The following is a 21,450-nucleotide window of genomic DNA, read 5'->3' as shown; positions in this document are numbered from 1 at the left end:
ATATAAATATATCAAATATATATGACTTTGATATATATATGAATATTTCAAATATATATATGAATATATATATCACATGTGCGTGTGCACACTTACATAAGGGATTTATATCCAGGACATACAAAGAATTTTTACAATTCAGTGATAAAATAGGTAAATAATCCAAGTTTTTTAAGTGGAACTTGAAAATGTTCAAGTGGAACGTTCAAGTTGAATGGCAAAGACTCTGAATAGACATTTCTCTAAGAAAGATATTCAGATAACCAAAAAACATATGAGATGCTTAACATCATTATTCATGAAGGAAATGCAAATCAAAACAACAATGAACTCCTACTGAACACCTGGTAAGATGGATAGAATAAAAATGTCAAATAATCAACAGTGCCGGAGAGGGTATGCAGAAATCAGAAGCCTCATACACTGCTAGTGAAGATGCACAGTGGTGCAGTCCTTTTAACCTGTGTCGTGGCTCTTCAAATGATTAAACATAATGTAACCATATGATCCAGTATTTCCACTCCCAGTAGAAGTAAAAGTATGTGTTCCCACAAAAACCTGTATATAAATGTTCATAGCAGCATTATTCATGGTAGCCAAAAAGTTAGAACAACTCAAATGTCCCTCAAAGTACAATAAAAAGTTTATCCATCTATATATTGGAATATTATTCAACCACAAAAGGGAATAGTACTGACATGTGCTTCAACACAGATGAATCTTGAAAGCATGCTAAATGAAAGAAGACCTCTCTCCACAAAAACTTCATCTTACATGACTCTACTTATATGAAATATGTAGAAATCTGCAGAGATAGATGTATTTAATGTAAAAAGACCGAAAGTAGATTTGTGGTTAATGTTGTCTGTGGGAGGGAAGTTCACATGTAGTTGGGGATAGAAGGTAGATGTTCAAGTGGAATGGTGATTTTCAAAATGTACAATTTCTGAGGTGCTGAAAATGTTCTAAAATTGACTGTGGTGGTGATTGCATATATCTGTTAATACTAAAATCCATTAAATCATACACTTTAAGTGAGCAAATTGTGTGGTATATGAATTATACATCAATAAAGCTTTATTTTGCTGGGAGTGGTGATACATGCCTGTAATCCTTGCAATTCGGGAGGCTGACACAGGATGATTGCAAATTCAAGGTTAACCTGGGCAACTTAATGAGGCCCTGTTTCAAAAAATAAGAGATAGGGCTGTGCCTCAGTGGTAGAGTGCCCCTGGGTTCAATCGCCAGTCCCCTCCACCACCCCCCATGCACACACACACACAGTTTAAAAAGAAGGGAAGGTTGGGAAGGAGTGGGGAGGAAAGGAGGAAAGGTGAGGGGGAGGGAGAAAGGGAAGAAAGGAGAAAGGTGAAGGAAAGGAGGAAAGAGAGACAGGGAGGGAAGGAGAAAGGGAAGAATAGAAAGAATAGACATTTCTCTAAGGAAACCTGGAATGGTGGCTCATGCCACTAATGAATTATTCAGAAGGACAGGAAGAAAATTCCAAGGCTGCCAGCATGAGTACAGAGAGCACATGCACATGCTCACACATATCGTCCAATAAAAACATCCTCTCTTGTCCTAAGCCCACGTCTCCCCAGATCTCCTAGTCCCTGGCTCCCCCACCCACTTGCTGGTGTGCATGACTGCCCTCAGGAAGTTCCTCATCCCAGAAGCAGACCTCCCCTCCCTTCTTTCCCATGTCACTTACCCCTGGGTCCCATCTGCAGCAAGACATCACTCCAGGCTACTGCTTGGAATTCTGCTGTTCTTCCAAGCAGACATTTCAAGTTTTGGTGGATCTAGTTCACATAAATACGTGGCAGCTGAAAGTGACTGAGTGACAAAGGAAACCCTAAGCTAGGCTGCTAGGAAAGGAAGCTACACAAGAATAAGGATCCTGCACGGAGAAAGCTGGAAGAGGGAACACCATGAGAGCACACAAGGCTGGCTGAGTCATGGAGAGATGCTATAGAATGAGATCCCTGAAGCCAGGAGGTTATTGCCCAATGGGACAGCTGCACAGGGCAGGAAAAGACATACTGGTGCTTATTGGAATACTTCCAATATTACCGGGTAGAGAAATGTTTTACTAAGTTCTGGAAGGTCAGAACTTTTACTAAGTTCCTATGTTCAGAGGGCATGATTGCATTATATCACAGAATATTCAGTAATGTCCAGAATGTTAAGCTCATATGAATGTCATCAAGACATCAAAAATATTTAAAATATGTCCAGCAAGGAAGGGTAGTCATCCAATATAAATAGAATAGTATATGAATAGATAAGCATGGATTATCTATCTGGATAAGTACCTCTGATTGGGCCCAACTCACCTATTCAGGTTAATTTACTTTTGCTAATAGAAAGGAAAGGAGAAAAATGTTTTTGAAAGACTCTGCTTTACCCAGCAGGATCATTCCTGTAATCCCAGTGACTTGGGAGGATAACAAGTTGGAGACCAGCCCTGGGCCACTGAGCAAGACCTGTCTCAAAATAAAAAATAAAAATGAATTCAGTAATAGAGTGCTCCGGGGTTCAATCACCAGTACAAAAAAACCCAGAAATGACAAAAAGTAAAAGACCTTTCTTTGCTTTTTTTTTTTTTCAGGTGTTGCTGTGGTCAACTAATCAACCAGCATATCCCCCCTTTGCCTAGTGCAACACCCAGCAAAAATGAAGAGGAGAACAAACAGGCGGAGACTCAGCCAGAAAAATGGTCTGTCAGTAAACACACCCAGAGCTACCCAACAGATTCCTATGGGATTCTTGAATTTCAGGGTGGCGGATACTTCAATAAAGCCATGGTAAGGGAGGGCATTCGGACATGATGCCATGGGAACCACAGCTTTCATCAGAGGCCTGTCCCCCAACTCCCAGCTACAGATACCTTCATGGGTTGTGTGGTTCAGTTCCTCCTAGATATTTCACTGCAAAGCCAAGGAATATATCTGTGTCCATGGATTTTTAGCAATGAGACTTGGAAACTGGACATCATTGTATAGAACATGCAGTATCTCAAAGATTCCAGGCGTGTGTTACCTTTCAGTCAATTTGGAATAATACTCCATGTGCCCAGTCAGACCATTTTTGAAATTTCATTTTATTTCACTAGTCTGAAATCATCACTAAAATAAAATTCAGATGTATTCCAAATACCACAATACAGGGTCTTCTGGAATAGGGACACTCTACATATTAGCAAGACATGAAGAAGCAGCTTATAAAGACTAAGGTCTCTGATCATTAACTCCTTCACCTTGAAGAGGTGGTCACATTCAGATGTGGGACCACAATCTCCTTTCCCACTCACTCAATAATATCCTTGTCCAACTTCTTGAATCATTGTTCTAGCTAAGATAGCTTTGGAATTAATTCTTCCAAGGTTACTGTTGCCAGATAAAATACAGGATACTCAGTTTACATTTCAGAAAAGCAACAGATTATTTTTTTAATACAAGTATGTCCTAAATATTGCATGCTGTATTGCATTTAGTAGAAATATTAAAGTATTTTTCATTATTCATCTAAAATTCAAATTTAACTGAGTGAATTAGTCTGTTCAGTTGCTATAACTAAATATTTTAGACTGGGTAATTTATAAACAACAGAAATTTATTGCTCACAGTTCTAGAAGCTAAGAAGTCCAAGATGAAGGTGCCAGCATATTTAGTGTCTAGTAAAGTCTCACTCTCTGCTTCATAGAAACTCACAAGAAAGAAGGAGTAAACAAACTCCCTTGGACCTCAGGGCATTATTCTTTAGCTTTTAAGAGGTGAGTTAGTCACTCCTGTAAGTTAATCTATTAATATTTGCATTGGGGATAAAGTTTCAACATATGTGTGTTGGTGAAAGACAAACATTTGGACCACCGTATTGAGTATCCTGTATTTTTATTCATTAAACCTGACAACTCCTCCCAAAGTTGCCTTTAGTCACTCAGCTACAGACCCACACAGGGGTCCCTGGGACACAGAGAGAGACAGACAAGACAGACAACTCCTACCTGGACATGAGCAAAAACCCCGCAACCCCTCTGACAAGAGAAGCAAAACCAAGAACAGGTGCTGAGCATCACACACTCTTTTACAGTATATCCGTGTATCCTATGACACCAAGCCAGATTCCCTGCTTCATCTCATGGTGAAAGATTGGCAGCTGGAACTCCCCAAGCTCTTAATATCTGTGCATGGTGGTCTCCAGAACTTTGAGATGCAGCCCAAGCTGAAGCAGGTGTTTGGGAAAGGTCTGATCAAGGCTGCCGTGACCACAGGGGCCTGGATCTTCACAGGGGGCGTCAGCACTGGTAAGAGCAGGCCCTTCCTTCACTGTAAATGTACATACCCAGAACTCACTGTGGACCCCCAAAAGCTTCCTAGTAATAATGGTCAGAAGACAAAATATGTTGCATCTTGATGTTAATTGTGACAAAAGTGAAGTCTTTATTCCATAGATTTTTAAAAAAATTGGTATGATGCATTTTGTTTAAACAGCAAATGTCATAATTCTGTTAGCTTTCTGTCACTACAACAAATGCCTGAAACAATCAACTAAAAAAGAGAAAAAGTCTATTCTGGTTTACAGTTTTAGATGTTTTAGTCCACAGTTAGTTGGCTCCATTGTTTTGGTCCCGTGGTAGTGTATAGGTTCAATTCATGGTGGGAATACATCAAGACCAGCAACAAAAAAGAGAAGAAGAATAGACTGGAGTCCTGCAATCCCCCTTAAGGGCACATCCCCAGTGGCCTAAAGATTGTACACTAGGCCTCACCTCTTAAAGTTCCCACCACTTTACAACAGCACCAAGTCAAGGGCCAAGCCTTCAACACATGGGTCTTTGGGGGACATCCAAGATCCAAACCACACAATAATAATAGTAACAATAGTAATATCTCTGGGTCAACCACTATGCACATTTCCTTGAACTGAGCCCTGGGTGAGCATCATCTTCAATTAGACTGTTAAAAACCCTTTCTCCAGTTCACGGTACAGTAAACTGAGGCATAGAAAGGTTAAGGAACATGCCAGGTGGTCTGGTTTTCACCTTTAGCTGAATACAGTCAAGGACTGTGAAAAAAGACCCCAATGACATTCATCTTTAGGTTTTAGAAACATGTACAGTAAGTCCCTGACCAGTTACTTTGGTTTGTTTTTGTTTTCCCTTTTCAAGGAGAGAAAGCAGGACTAGCAGTTAGTATAAGCTCTGATAAAGAGAACTATGTCTCATTCATCCCTGTTCCATAGGGAATGTAGGGGTTCATAGAAGTTGTCTCTGAAGTTCATGACTGGTGGTGTGATGTGAGGGGAAGTAGAAGTGACTAAAATGTGACTCATGGCTGCTCACAGGTGTCATCAACCATGTGGGGGATGCCTTGAAAGATCATTCCTCCAAGTCCAGAGGCCGGGTCTGTGCTATAGGAATTGCTCCATGGGGCATGGTGGAGAATAAGGAAGACCTGGTTGGAAAGGATGTAAGTGTGTTCTCTGAAGACATTGATAATTTTTAAAAACTGAAGTCTGTATTTTTCAATAATTATAGATTCACATGCAGTTGTAGGAAACAAAAAAGAAAGCTCCCATCCACCCTTTGCCCATTCCTCCAGGTTTTGCATCTTGCAAAGCAATAGTACAACATCACAGTCAGGACAGCGACATACACTCAAGGTACAGAACATTTCCATCAACACAAGGATCCCTTCTGTTGCCCTTTAATATCTATATCTAATTCCTTCCCACCTCCACTTCTTCCTTATCTCCTGGCAACCACTAATGTACCACACATCTCTGTAATTTTATCAGTTCAAGAATATTACATAAATGGGATCATACAGTATAAAACCTTTGGAAAATATTTGGTTTTTTTTTTCCACTCTGCATAACATTCCTCCAGATTGTCATATGTATCAATAGTTCCTTCCTGGGCTGGGTGTGGCTCAGTGGTAGAGCGCTTGCCTGGCATGTGTGAGGCACTGGGTTCAATCCTCAGCACCACATATAAATAAATAAAGGTATCATGTCCATCTACAACTAAAAATATCTTTAAAAAATAGTTCTTTCCTTGTTATTGCTGAGTGCTAGTCAAAGGTATGGACTTATCACAGATGGTTTGCCTATTTATCTGTTGAAGGTCATCTGGGTCATTGCAGTGGATCAATTATGAATAAAGTTTCCAAATACATTTGTGTTCAGGATTTTGTGTTAATATGAATTTTCATTTTTCTGTAATAAATAGCTAGGTATACAATTGTTGGATTGCCATTATCTAAAAATAATTATGTTTTTGCTGTCTTAATAGAGCAATTGGAAAAAAACTTGAATAAGTAGGATAGAGAAGTGAGAATGGGTTTAAGTGTAGTCATTACAAGCACGTGTATTCCATTTGCTTCCCCATTAGTCTTAATATTAAAGTTCTACAGCTCTGATTCATGTTGTGCATTTTGTCAGGTAACAAGAGTGTACCAGACCATGTCCAACCCTCTGAGTAAGCTCTCTGTGCTCAACAACTCTCACACTCACTTCATCCTGGCTGATAATGGCACCCTGGGCAAATATGGTGCTGAGGTGAAGCTGCGGAGGCAGCTGGAAAAGCACATCTCTCTGCAGAAGATTAACACAAGTAAGTTGTAGCCAAGACCACAGTACCACCATTGGACTGACACCACGATCATGAAAACCAAGCTGAGAAGGAAATTGCCCAAGGCTATTGAAAGCTTTAACCTTGATTCTTGCTAGATCAATAGAAAAGGACTTATTTAGACCTTATGTCTTAGCCACCTGCCAACATGAATTCACTGAGCTCCATGTGATGTTTTGCTCCAAGTTCACATGTTGGTGCAAGAAACAACCTTGCTGTTGTTGTCATGGTGATGGCAGCACTCATCATGTTGCCCTGTGGTTCTTTTCCCCTGTAATTACTGTCATTATTTTTTAAACGTTTTATCAGGAAAAAAAGCAATTCTCACTCAAAGATTTAGTATGATTTCTTACATCAAATTGTAAGTGTTAAACATTATTAAATATCTCTATAACTCTGAGTATCTGACCCAGACTAAGATGACCAGAAGGGAAGACCTATAGAGAGGGCTGCAGGGGCTATTTGCTTCATCATCCTTGCTGTTCAGGTACACATCCCTAGGGGGAATAGCCACTGCTGGGAGACATTGGAGCTCAAACTAGAGATAAAAGAAATGAATCCAACCAGAAGAAACAATAAGAACTGGTTAGAATTAAAATAACTGGTGTACTCTTTTTGGACATGCCCCTTTTCTAACAATCCTTACTGTCAAACAATTGCTAAAGGATCCTGAAGAATATTCTGTTTTTACCATAACTGGTGAGGTTTTTGTGCAAGGCAATCTAGGCCTGTTAAATGATCTTTGTAGAGCATAATTTAAAGGATTGTGATACTGCTCAAGTAGTTAGAATGGGGATGACCTACTACAAAAACTTGTAGGTTTCTGAGCAACAGATCTTGATGGATAAATTGGTTGAATTGGTTTTTGTTCTTAACATTTTTAATTTTTCTGGACCTGAAAGTTTTCGCATTGGCCAACTTCACTTGGTCATGTGACTTGTGGGCTTCCCTTTGTCATCCTTTGCCTAGGGCTTTGAGTGGGGCAGGGACAACAAAGGGGTGCTCAGTCGTCACCTCCCACAGCATGCAGCTTCAGGAAGTCCAGCCTAAGCCAAGAAGAACCAGTTCTATTATTTTTCTAGAAAAGAAGGTGATTTGGCCACCGTATTTCCTAACTTGGGTTGGAAATCTCAAGGGCAGAGTTCATGCCATCTCAATCCATTTTCCAGTATCTCTTATTTAGGACTTGGTATAAAACAGACTTTCATTGCTTATTTGCTGAAATGAACCTAACTGTAATTATTCCTGTACAAGACAGAAAAATATCTCAAACTATTTAAGCATCCTGACATAGAAATGCACTGTGAAAGCAAACCACAAACTCTGACTTCACCTACTTGAAACTCTCAATTCTTCTCATAACCTTTGCTAGAAGATTTTATGTGAAGCTCTTGAGAACTGTGGCATCAAGGATACTTTTCTTACTTGTTGTTTGCTAATGTTAATCAATTAATTCACATCATTAACAGACATCTGGTGAAATAGTCTCAGAGTACAGCCAGCCCTGCATATCCCTGGGCCCTGCCTCCAGGGATTTGAACTACTACAGATGGGAAATATTCAGGAGTAAAAACTGCATCTTTACTGCACATGTACAGCCTTTTTTTCCCTTATCATTATTCCCTAACCAATACAGGATAATAATTATTTACATAGTATTTGCATTGTATTAGGTATTATAAGTCAACTAACAATGATTTAAAGTGTATGGGAGAATTGTGTAATTTTGATACGATAGTATAACATCTTATATAAAGGACTTGAGTAGCCTCAGATTTTGGTATTCACAAGGGGCAAGTCCTGGAACCACTGAGGGACAACTCTATAATTAGTCCTGGTCAGTTCTTTGAACATTGTGGAAAAGGCATATTTGTCACTCTTACTATCCACTCACTCAGAATTCCAGCTTCCTAGAATTCCCTGTCACTTCCTGCTTCCTAGAGCCCATTCTGCTGGTTTTACAAGTTATTAGCATGCAACTATTGTGTTCTTAGAGAGTCCTATTATCAGATAATAGTTTTTTTTTTTTAAGGGAGAGGGAATACTCAGGGAATAATCCTTTAATCAATGAGCTAATAGTAGTCAGTGTGTTTGTTTCTAAGATCATTTATGGGTTGATTATCCCTAATCTGAAATTCTCTGGACCTGAATTGTTTCAGATTTCAGAGTTTTCAGATTTGGGAATACTTGCAGAGACTGTACTAGGTGAGCATACCTCATCCAAAATTCCAAAATCTGAAAGTTGAAACATTCTCCATATGGGCTTTCAGATTTTCAGATTAGGGTTGCTCAGCCTGTACTGCCATATTGTAAGCACTGAAGGCAGAAACAATAACAGCAACATACCATATTTACATGCCACTTAAAGTTTGCAATATACTTTGATAGCCAAAGATTTTCTTCCATTTTGGATCTCTTGCTCCTTCAAGAGAGAAGGGGGTCTTAGTAATTATTCACCTTTTACAAATGGTCATCTAAGTCTCATGGTGGTTTGGTAATTGGCCCAAGGGTGTTTTTGTTTTGTTTTGGTTTTGGTTTGTACTGGGGATTGAACCCAGGGGTGTTTAACCACTGAGCTATATCCCCAACTTTTTATTTTTTACTTAAGACTAATTTGGGAAAGACCAGGGACTGAAGTGAGCTCTCCTGTTTCTGGCCTAGACTCTCCTTTCACTGCTTCATTCTTTAAGGGAAAGCCAGTCAGGTGGGAATTTCAGACCCCTAGGGCAGGACAGAGAGGGCAGAGCATAGTCCAGTGCTTCTCAGGGCTCACCTGTATGCCAGGTGAGTTATACATGGAGTTCAACCACAGGGGAGTCAGAAAGTTTAGGATTTTTGAGTTTCTGGGTTTTCCAGTGAGACCATAATACAAGGTTTGAATGCAAAAATGAAAACAATCACGATATTCCTGAATTCCTTTCCACCTCAGGGTAAATACTAATGCCACTTGGAGCATCTGTCAAGTTGCAAAGTTTGTACTCTTCACCATGTTTCAGGAATTAAAATGAGACTGTAAAAGGTGCTAAACGTTGGTCCGAACAGTGAATGTGGTTTGTGTTGCAGGACTGGGGCAGGGTGTGCCGGTCGTGGGCCTCGTGGTGGAAGGGGGCCCTAACGTGGTTTCCATTGTCTTGGAATACCTCCGAGAAGACCCTCCAGTCCCCGTGGTGGTCTGTGATGGCAGTGGACGAGCCTCGGATATTTTGTCCTTTGCACACAAGTACTGTGAAGAAGGAGGGTAGGATTTCTGATGTGTGATGAAGGGTGGGTTCTTAATGCCTTGTTAGGCCAAAGAGAACATCTGAAGTGATCTGCTTAGACATTCCAAAAATGCTTAACTGAGGAAGATTTGCTAAATCTCCTCTCCCATTCCTAAGGTCAGCATGCGAGGGAGCTGTCAGGAGCATCTTGTTTCTGACAGAATTCTCTCTCTGGAAGAATACTCTCCTTTCCAACTTCATTTTCCTTATAAGGTTTACAACAAGGCTGGAATTTGAGACAAGTGTGAATGCATTTTTTGACCACGGTGACTTTTTTTTTTTTTTTTTGGTCTTCTATGCAGATACCCTCCTCCAATAGTTTCAAATAAAAATTACCAGATGAATATAGAGATGTCTGATTGATTAAAAATGAGTTGAACTTGCTTTGTTTTGTTCTCTTTTGCATTTCCTTTGAACAGGATAATAAATGAGTCCCTCAGGGATCAGCTTCTAGTTACCATTCAGAAAACATTTAATTACAGTAAGACACAATCACATCAGCTGTTTGCAATTATAATGGAGTGCATGAAGAAGAAAGAACTCGTAAGTGTCTTGAATTTATTTCCAAACAATCTCCACAGAGAGAATTATGTTTCCTTTTCTAATTCTGCCCATGTGTGCTTGATGGAGTTGTTCATATTTTAGTTCAGCCTCTTCCAAGAGGCAGTTTACAAATCCACACTAAATTGATGGTTGTGTCCAAGTGATGGAAGCAGAACAAGCTCACACAGCGGCGGGTCCCAGGTGCTTTCAGATGTTAGCAAATATGAGGTGACATCACACAGCTTAGTGTTTCAAAATCTGAATCAGATTTAAAGACTTGGGGGAGAGCAGCATATAACACCCTTAGATGTGCTTACAAAGTTGAAATCATTTCACTTTCCAAATGTCATAATTGTTTCCCACTTCTTACTTCCTGTGTTCATAGGAAATGAGTACTCCTTGTGCAAATAAGAAGACATCTTTAAATTTTTTAATTTAAAAATTTCCTATAAATATGTCCTATTAGATTAGATATTCTTTTATCATCTCAGGTGGCTATTTGGATATTGGAGTGTAAACCCTGAATGGGCTTCCCCTTCTCAAGGGTTGGAGCAGATCACATAAATGATAAAATCAGAATCCAGGCAAGCATTCACAGTCAGTAAGAGCGAAGTTGTAACTCCTGGAAATCAAAAAGACTTGATTTGGAATTGTTCAGTTCTCTGAATCATCTCATCACACATCAGTCTCTGTGGTTGTTTTTTTTTTTTTTTTTAAAAAAAGCACCTCTACCCTGACTCTTGTTTTCAACTCTCTCTCTCACTTTAACTTTCTTCACAATGCACTTATTTGCAGGTCACTGTGTTTAGAATGGGTTCTGAGGGTCAGCAGGACGTGGAGATGGCAATTTTAACTGCGCTGCTCAAAGGTGAGCTCTCAGGAAATGATGATTCTTGTCCTTTCGATGCCAGGCTGCCCTGGGGCCATCTCTCTCTTCTCTAACTGGGGATTGTGTCTGTTGGTTTCAGAACGCTGAGCCAGCCATGCTGTCTGGAGTAATCTCAGCACAAAACCACACTAGAATAAGACTCCAAATGGGTTTCTGAAGAGCAGGGGTCTGTAGGTGCCCATGGACCATGGTGGGATGAAGTCAAAACCATTTCCATTCGTAACTGGTCCATTGAGGGCTTCTATTCACAGTGTAAACATGAACTGGGGTTTCTTTGCATTACTGCATTCTGCAGGGCTCTGTTCAATTTCCCTATCCTGCCTATAATGACAGGCTTGGAACAGGCACTTGTGAGACAGCTTCCACTCTGGGATGCATACTTCCTCCCTGCCTCTCAGCTAGACTGGGGCCATGAGAAGGGGGTCACTGTGGGCTAGCTGCCTGGCAGTGCCACACTGGTCTTCATGTGGGCCAAAGGGCTGGTACTCTTGAGAGGGGTGTTGCCCCTTGGCCTGGCCTGGCAGATATCTGGGCAATCCCAAAGTCCCTGCCCTTTTGCTGATGATCTCTTGAGTTACTAGATTCTTCCTCTGTTCCTCCATGGAGATGATACAGAGCTGACTTGGGAAGAAATTGGCTCCACCTTCTTCCCAGGAAGCTCTTGGAGAATGTGGAGTGCTTAGCCTGGGCCTTAGTAGTAATCAGGAGTGAAAGCAAAGGCAGCAATTAGTTCCAAAGGGCGCATCTGCTCACTGCCCAGCACCTGCCTAACCCAGGTGATCCCAGTCATGGAGTGAAAAATCACTCTTACTTCTTGCCTTTCCAGGAACCAATGCATCGGCTCCAGATCAGCTGAGCTTGGCACTGGCTTGGAACCGTGTTGACATAGCACGAAGTCAGATCTTTGTCTTTGGGCCCCATTGGCCGGTGAAACTAAGTGTTTTCAATCCTTATCATTTATTGTGACTTTGTAAAGACGATATTAGTACGTTCCCCTTTGTGACATGGATCTCAGGAAATAATCTGGGGTTTCTAATGATCTGATGGGTGATCACTAAGATTATTAGATGCTATTTAACTTCAAAGAACAAAAATGAATTAAGAGCTATGAGCACTAATTTCAGATTCAAACTGATCTTCTTTGAGGAAACTAACCAAAAAATCTTTTATCATTGTTGGTCAAAGTGGGTCTTTACCCTTTTAAAAAGGAAAAAAGGAAGAGAGAGAATAGCTCATTAAAATTAAATACAATACTTCCAACCATGGCATTGATTTTTCAATTATGTTCCATGAAACCCTGGAGGCCTAGAGAACTATGTGTGTGAGTTGTGTATGTGGTCTTTCTGTGTAGCATTTTTAGTGTTTGTGGTGTGGTTTAATTATTGTATGCCACATATGTGTGGGCTGTGTGAAGGTGTGATGTGTGGTGTGATGCATATGCAGTTTAGTGTGTGATGTCTGTGTATGTGTGTGTAAAGTATGGGGGTGGGGGTTTAGCATGGATGATATGTAATATGTGAAGGAATGTCTGTGTGTGAGATAAGTTGTGGATATGTCATGTGAATAAGGGGGTGTCTATGTGATATTATGACATATTAATGAGTAATATATGGGGTATGGATGGTATAGTGTGTGTGTGGTTGGGGGATATTTTGTTTGTTTATGATTGTGGAGATGTATAGTGAGGAGAGACAGAGTGTGGGGTAGTTGGAAAGTACAATAAGTGTGTATGATGTGATATGGGACAAGCTGTGTGTGGGGGTGGGTGTACATGGTTGGGGGATATTTTGTGTTTGGCTGTGAGTGTTAAAAGTGGGGATACATATATATGAATGTATGTATATATGTATATAAATGCATACAGGGGCTGGGGTTGTAGATCAGTGATAGAGCACTTGCCTAGCATGTGTAAGGCACTGGGATCAATCCCCAGCACTACATAAAAATAAACAAATAAAATAAAGGTATTACTACAACTAAAAGAAAAGCTGATTTTAAATAAATAAATGCATACATATAAACATACATATATATTGATTTTGTGTATGTATACATACAGGTGGGATGTGTGTGTGTGTATGTGTGTAAATAATGGCCATGTGTTATAAGCAGTTCTGGGCCTCTTATTTCTTTAGTCAAAGCAGCTTCTTTGATCTGTTCTTCAGATTTGGTTTCAGAGTGAATTTTGGTTTGCAAAGGACTCTCCTGCTTATACATGAGGGTAGGGTATTTAGAGGATTCATGTCAGGCTTTTTAAAAATCATATTTCTCAAAACATGCCTAGAATTTTGCTGTACAAATGCACTTCACTTTTTACAACAATTTTTTAATCAAACGGGTATGAACAATTTATGAATAAGTCTGTTAAAGAAATAAGGTGTTGGGAAAAGGGGTGTTTGTGCATGTTGCTTATTGAATTACCTAAATTAAGAAAAATGGTATGATACCTTAAACACTTTAATTTCTTTCTAATATTTTGGTTTCTCAACTCTTGGTAAAGGAATTCAAAGCAAAATGAATTATTTCATGAATGGCTATGAGACAGAATGCTGTGGCAGAGAACCTAGAAGATTCCAGAATGAATTGCAAAGGAAGGGCTTGATACTCAAGAATATCTTGAGAATTTCTGTTTAGGAGGAATGTCCCCCCATCCAGTATCTTTGATTTATTATTATTATTTTTTGAGAGAGAGATATTTTTTAATATTTATTTTTTAGTTTTTTCGGTGGAAACACATCTTTATTTTATTTGTATGTGGTGCTGAGGATCGAACCCAGCACCCCGCACATGCCAGGAGAGCGCACTACCGCTTGAGCCACATCCCCAGCCCCACTTTATTATTTTTTCAGGCAGCTTTCCAGGTCATCTACAGAGAGAGAGAGGAAGAACTATGTTTTCCAAATTATAGAAAGAGCTAACCAGGGATCAGTCGGAGCACTTGGTGACTTACTCTAGAAAAATGGACCTGCCTGGCCTAACTTGACTGCCTGCATCTGATCCTCTCGAGACAAAGGCAACAAGTAATCTGAAGAAAGTATCTAAAACTCAGACAAGCAATCGTTCATGCCCCCACCATAGAACTAGAAAATCCACAATACTGTGTTTGTTTTATAACTTTTTTCCCCGCTCAATATTATTAGTGTTAAATGTTTTCCAGCCATCTTTCTAATGCTACTTTAATAAGACTTGGTATTCTTCACTTTCTATTTTTCAGTTAATATATAAATATGGTTTTAAAATCAAATAATGAAAATGAGCATACAACCACAAACAGAAGCTTCCCTGCCCCACCTCCCAAATAATTTAACTGACTCTATTGTTTCCTGGCAGTTGCTTGTGTACAACGACAAAATACGTTTTATCATTGTTTCTTGATTAATTACACATATAGACATATCCGCCAATTCTTCGTTTGGAAATAGAAGGACGAGACTCTCTTGCACTGCTTCCACCTCTCCCTGCTCCTCCTGGATTTGACGGTTACCTGTTTAATTGTTTCACTGGTCACCTTTATAAAAGTAAAGAATACATGACACCCTCCACTTGTTTCATCAATTTCAGACTCTCATTTTGTAAAATGAGGAAATCAACTTTATATTTCTCCTTATACCATCAGCCTTCCTAATGCAATCAGCCTTGCTGTTTATGTGGCCAATAATGTTTACAAACCATTCTTTAATCATTATTAAAAGTTCTGTCAATATCTTGCTCTGAAGTCATCATGGAGCTTTCATACTTGGCCTCTAAAAATGGAGACACCAACAGATTTTACATTGTCCTGATTGCTGAAAGATTGTTCACTACTGAACCTCATAGTAAACTTGAACTCAAAGATAAGGAAAGGCAGTTCTAGTTTTTCTTTGCATTTCTAATTAATTCTCTTTTTATCTTCTTAATTTGCCTTCACATCATTAAGACTTTTCTATTGTTTTCATCATTACTGTTCATTTCTTAGAGAATCTTTCAAATCCTATGATTTCAAACCCAGCTGTCCTGGATGCTCTTGAAGTCTATTGCACCACTGTTGGCTTCAGATATCCCTTCACTTGTCTATTCTTTTCAAGACTCCATATCTTTCTCCCCTTCAGATTTTTTCTTTTCATTTTTCTAGAATAAATCATCAAGTAGTTTTTTCATAGATACGGAAAGAGTATTTTTCTGTGTCTTTACATGTCTGAAAAAGTCTGCCACACTCAAGACTGATGATTATCTTACGATTCTCATTTGATTATAGATGAACCATTGGTTTCTCTCAGATATACTTGAAAACTTGCTCTTTAATTCTTGGTGCTTTGAAATTTCACAAGGATATGTCTTGCATTTCAAACAAATGTAAATGGAAGTGTCTAGAGAATACAAATTCAAGCACTCACATCTCCAATCATGTATGCATTCATTTTGTTTGACTGTCAAAGTCCCGTTTTTACTAAAGACCCAAGTCAGTTCTGTGAAGTTTTCTTCTAATGCTTCTTTGAGTTTTTTCCCTTCATTTCCTCTCTCTTTTTTCATCTAAAATTCTTGTTAGATAAACATTTAGTGGTGCCTTCCTCCTGGACTGATCTTTCATTTTTTCATTTCCATCTCTATCATATTTCTATGTGTTTTTTGAAAACTACTCAGTTTTTTATTTAACTTTTATATCAATTTTTCAAATTTTAGGCAATTGTATTTAAAATACCCAAGAAATCTCCATCTCATAGATGCATATCTGGGGATACAAATTGGATTTTAAAAGTTCACTTTTTTCCCCTGAATGATTTCTGTCTTATCATTAGTCAGTAGCTCCATTTGTTCATTTCCCCCCCTTTCTGTTGTGTTATTGACTTTCTTAAGTGTTGTAGACCCTTGGTTACCTATTCAGAATGGGGGATGGGATTGCTGAGTTAGTAGGGGAACCTATTTTGCTAACAGGGCTTTTCTCATCCCTGAGGGGATTGAAATGGAATTCCTCATCTAGGAATGATGTGTACTCTTAATATAACAGAGAGTTTGTTGTAGGAAGGACTTAAGAATTCCAACACAACAAACCAGTCCTGGTCTGATTTGTTGCATTTTACTAGTCAAATTTCTTCATTTCATATCTTCTATTATTTAATGCAAAAATAAAAGCTTACTGAGAGTATAATGGTGGTTACTAGGGGTGAGAGTGTGAGGGATAGAGAGATCCTGGCCAAACAGTATACAGTTTCAGTTAGATGGAGAAATCAGTTCTGGAGATCTATTGTACAGCATGGTGTCTATAATTAATAATAATATATAGTATATTTGAAAATTGCTGAGAAAGTAGATTTAAAATTTTTCATCACTAAAGTATAATAAGTATGTGAAGTAAGAGGTACATTAATTAGCTTGATCTAATCATTCTACAGTGTGTACATCTATGAAAACATCACATGTATGCCATACATATGTCATTTGTCACTGGTAAATAAATAAAAATAAAATGAAAGGTGCCCCAATAAAGCCCTTTGTTAAAACACGATTTTAAACATAGCAACAAAGAGAGAGAGATGTTTGATAAATACAAATAATAAAGATTTTTATGTATTTATATTGAATCATAAAAAAAAATTGGGTTAACAATTATTGAAGGAAAAAAGTTACATTTGGTCTGAGCAAAAAAGAGGGAGGTCTGGAAACATCATGACTGCTGGACACTTTAAAGACAAAAACTATCTGAGTCTTTTTAGTCACCCTCTCTGAGGTTTGGGGAACATGAAGAAATGTCTTCTGACTTTTCAGGACAAGAATTATTTCCAGTTGTGGACATGAGGCCTGCCCTGATAGAACTGTGAACTCAAATTATAAAAACTAATATAAAAGATATTAGGTAATTATAAAAACTAAGATAAGAGATTCTATATTTCATAATTATTGATAATATCTACTGATGATGTTTGAGTCATACCCTGAGTTTTATCCCATGTATTTGAACATTACTGGATTCACCCTCCCAATTCTGAAGCAGCTCTAAATGTCTTCATTTTATATTTGGGGGGATGAGACCCAAGAAGTTAAGTGATTTTTTTCCGTATGTTTGCTCAAGAGACTTTTAAATAGTACACACATCAAAGAATTCCAAAGAGAAATTTTTAAATATTTTGAATTAAATTAAAATGTAAGTGCAACTTATCAAAGTTTGCAAGATGCAGAAAAAGCAGTGGTTTGAGGGAAATATCTAGCACTTACATATCAGAAAAGAAGAAAGTTTCCACCTATAGAAATTGGAAGAAGAGTAAATTAAATGCAAAGCAAGCAGAAGAAAATAAATAACAAAAATTTGAGTAGAAATCAACAACATTGAAAATAGAAAACCAATTGAGGAAATCAACAAAATAAAAATATAGTTTTATTAAAAGATCAGTGAAATTAATAAATTTCTATCCAGGCTAATTAAGAAAAAAAAGAGAAAAGACTCAAATTAGTAATATCAGAAATGAAAGAGGAGACATCACAAAGATTCCATGAACATTAAAAAATAAGAAAAAAAATATTATAGACAATATCTCTAGCAAGTGATTGTTCAACCCATATTTGAGGTTGTAAAGGAGTAATTCCTCTCTCTGGATGTGGTTTATGCCATCTCACATTCTTTTTAAAGTATGGCATTCACAATTTAACACTCTATGTTAGGTGCAATCTCACCTGCAGCCCTGAGGACGGTCACCTGCCTTGTGCTGTCTCTACACTTTGGGAAATATAGAAACATACCATCTTTTCACACAATTTAAGTTTTATCTGCAGAAAATCCAAAGAATTTTCTCATGTATACCACCTACTAATCCACATGTCCTTCATCCTGGAGTTAGCTGTTCTTGGATCAGATAGTGATGTTGTATTTAAGCTTGCTAGATTCAGTCCATCATGATAGCCTGTCAAGATATTTAAAATTCTAATTATATCTTCCTTCTTACTTTCCTCAGGACTAAAGAAATGACTTAAGCAGCCTGTCCCTCTTTCCAGTCTATCCCTCTTATTCTTTGAGATTCCTCTAGAAGCTTCACTTACAAGTTATTTTTGTTGGAAGAGCCATTTCTAAAAGTGATACCTAGTACTCAGTCTCAACATATAAAACAGATGAGAAACAAGCTCAGTTCATTTTATAAGCCACCTTCCTCCTAGAAGCCCCTGAAACCCCTCCTCAGAACTCAAAGCTCTGCTGGCCCAGACTCAAAGCTACTCCTTTAAGGTTACAACAGTGCTTTTAAAATCCTGGACATGACCCATGAAGTCAGAGAAGGTGAACTTACCTGAGTACCAGGGAACTCTCTTCCAATGCCTGACCACATCTTTTCCGTCTTTTCACTCTCCTCAATAGCAAAGTTAGAAGCCACAGAGAAAAGGGATTCTGATGATTCTCATTTGCTCAGCAGCAGCAAATGGTGGAACCAATCTCTTCTTTCATCTTCTTGAGGCAAATCAAACTTGTGTTAAAAAAATTCCGCGTTTTCACTCATTCATTTGTTTAGCAAATGTTGGTTGACTACTTCTTGTGTGTCAGGTCTTTGTTCCAGATGCTGCAGACTCAAGGGTGAATAAAACTGACCTGCTACAGCCCTTATTGAACTCTCTACAGGATCTTGGGACTGACTTGAGGGTGGGGAATGGGCAAGAAGAGGGAGGAAAATGTGAAACAGGTAATCAAATAAATACTGGATTACAAATTGTAGCGAGTGTTGACATTGAAAATGCATGCTGCATTTTTAGTCAGCTTTTTCACTGCTGTGACTAAAGGAGCAGACCAGAACAATTGTAGAGGAGGAAAAGTTTATTTGAAAGCTCACAATTTCAGAGGTCTCCATTCATAAACAGTTGGCTTCATTCCTCGGGGCTCAAGGTGAGACAGAACATCAGGGCAGAAGAATGTGTCAGAGGGAAGTAGCTCACATGGATGATCAGAAAACAGAGAAAGATTCCACTCTCCAAATAGAATATATATATATATATATATATATATATATATATATATATATATATATATACTCTACAGCCACACCTCCAATGAACTACTTCCTCCAGCCGAACCCCATCTGCCTCCAGTTCCCATTCAGTTAATCCCATCAGGGATTAATTCACTGATTATGTTAAGGCTGTAGCCCAATCATTTCTCCTTCAAACCTTCTTACATTGTCTTACACATGAGCTTTTGGGTGTTGGAAGGGGGCTACTTTGTATTGAGGCACCTCACATCCAAAGCATAACACTGCACAAGAGCAAATCTGGTGTTGGAAGGGGGCTACTTTGTATTGAGGCACCAGGGATGGGCTCTATGGGGGAAAAAATGAATGAACACTGAGAACCGACAGGTGAATAAATGTTGGAAGTGAGGGGTGGGCACCTTCCATGCAGAGGGAAGGGCATGAGAAAAGGCTAGGACAAGGAAAAGCCCCAGGCATTTTCAAGAAAATAAGAAAGAAGGAAAAAGGCCAGGGTGGCTAGAATGCAGAATGATAAAACAATAACTCAGGGTAGGCTACAAGCTGGCTAGCATCTGTGCACTGCAGAGTCCTGCAAATAAGATCCAGGCCCGAAAGCTGAGATCTCCGGGCTTGGAGATTCACTTCAGGGCTTTTCCTTTTTAAACAATAAACATTTATTGTTTCTGAGGGTCAGGAATTTGGGAGTGACTTAGCTGGGTAATTGTGGTTCAGGGGCTCTCATGAGATTGGAGTCCAGCTGTAGGCTGGGGCAGCAGTCATCTGAAGGCTTGACTGGGGCTGGAGGACTCACTTCCAGTGCAGATCGCAATGGCTGGCACATTGACGTTGGCTGTTGGATAGAAGCCTCAGTTTCTCCCCATGTAAACTCTCTGCAAGGTTCCTTGAATGTCTTCACAATATGGTGGCTGGAAACTTTTGCTTTTCCTTTTAGTCTTTCCTCTTTGTTTCCTTCTATTGATGTTATTTTTGTTTCCTTTTTCCAATTTTTTTGTCATAATAAAATACACCTGATAAAATGTACCATATTAGCTATTTTTAAGTGACGGTTCTGTAGTATTAAGTAAATTTATATTGCTATGCAGCCATCCCCAACATCCAACTCTAGAAACTTTTCATCTTGCAATACCTATTAAAAATAACTCCTTGTTATCACCCTCATTTCCTGGCAACAAACATTCTACTTTCTGTTGTGAACTTTAATACTCTATCTGGATAAGTGAAAATTCACACAGTAATTTGTTTTTTTGTAACTGGTTTATTTCACTTGGCATAGTGTTCTCAGGGTTCATCCATGTTGTAGTGTGTGTCAGAATTTCCTTCTGTTTTAAGACTGAAAAATGTTGTACTTTGCATATATACCACACTCTACTTTGTTGGACAGTTGTGTTACTTCTATATTATGGCTATTGTGAATAATTCAGCTATGAACATGGGTGTATAAATATGTCTTTGAGTACGTGCTTTCATTTTTTTTTTGAGTACATACCCAAAAGCAGAATTGATGGGTCATATGGCCATTCTATGTTTAATTTTTTTTTTCTCCCTCCACCCCCGTACTGGAGTTAGAACCCAGGGCTCCACACAAGCTAGGCAAATGCTCTACTACTGAGCTACAGTACCCAGGCCTTTTTGAATTGTTGTTTTGAGACAAAGTTTTGCTGAGTTGCCCAGGCTGGGATTGTAATCCTCCTGCCTCAGCTTCTCTGGTAGCTGGGGATTATAGGCATGTGCCATCATGTCAAGCTTCTATGTTGAAATTTTTGAGGAACATTCTTTTTCATAGCAACTGTACCACTTTATTTTTTCACCACAGTGCACAAGGGTTTCTTGCCAATTATTGTTGTTTTTTGTTTGTTTGTTTTTTAAAATAGTCCTCCTAATGGGTGTGAGGTGATTTAAATTTGAATTTCCCTAATATTTACTGATATTAAGCATTTTTTTGTGTGTTTATATTAAAAAGTATGTGTTTACAATTTTTTTTTATTTTTAATTTTTTATTGTGGGTTGTTCAAAACATTACAAATTTCTTGACATATCATATTCCACACTTTGATTCAAGTGGGTTATGAACTCCCACCTTCACCCCATACACAGATTGCAGAATCACATCAGTTACACATCCATTGATTTACATATTGCCATACTAGTGTCTGTTGTGCTCCACTGCCTTTCCCATCCTCCACC

The 21,450-nt window shown here is 38.7% G+C and overlaps 1 protein-coding gene across 2 annotated transcripts in view; it reads left to right on the top strand.

The window, feature by feature from the left end:
- The window catches only part of Trpm1 (transient receptor potential cation channel subfamily M member 1), a 144,687-nt gene that overhangs the window by 60,202 nt on the left and 63,035 nt on the right, over positions 1–21,450 (top strand). The window contains exons 3-10 of one of the 2 annotated variants that reach the window (XM_015493157.2): positions 2,612–2,807; positions 4,093–4,306; positions 5,347–5,471; positions 6,445–6,616; positions 9,698–9,872; positions 10,314–10,437; positions 11,233–11,305; positions 12,153–12,253. In XM_015493157.2, the coding sequence (XP_015348643.2) occupies positions 2,612–2,807; positions 4,093–4,306; positions 5,347–5,471; positions 6,445–6,616; positions 9,698–9,872; positions 10,314–10,437; positions 11,233–11,305; positions 12,153–12,253 (1,180 nt within the window). Of the gene's footprint in view, positions 1–2,611; positions 2,808–4,092; positions 4,307–5,346; positions 5,472–6,444; positions 6,617–9,697; positions 9,873–10,313; positions 10,438–11,232; positions 11,306–12,152; positions 12,581–21,450 lie in introns of those variants that run through there. The other variant, XM_048790397.1, reaches the window with a different exon arrangement.

This window comes from Marmota marmota, unplaced genomic scaffold, assembly GCF_001458135.2.
Source record: "Marmota marmota marmota unplaced genomic scaffold, marMar, whole genome shotgun sequence".
Classification (NCBI taxonomy): domain Eukaryota; kingdom Metazoa; phylum Chordata; class Mammalia; order Rodentia; family Sciuridae; genus Marmota; species Marmota marmota.
This window is presented reverse-complemented; position numbering and strand designations above follow the sequence as displayed.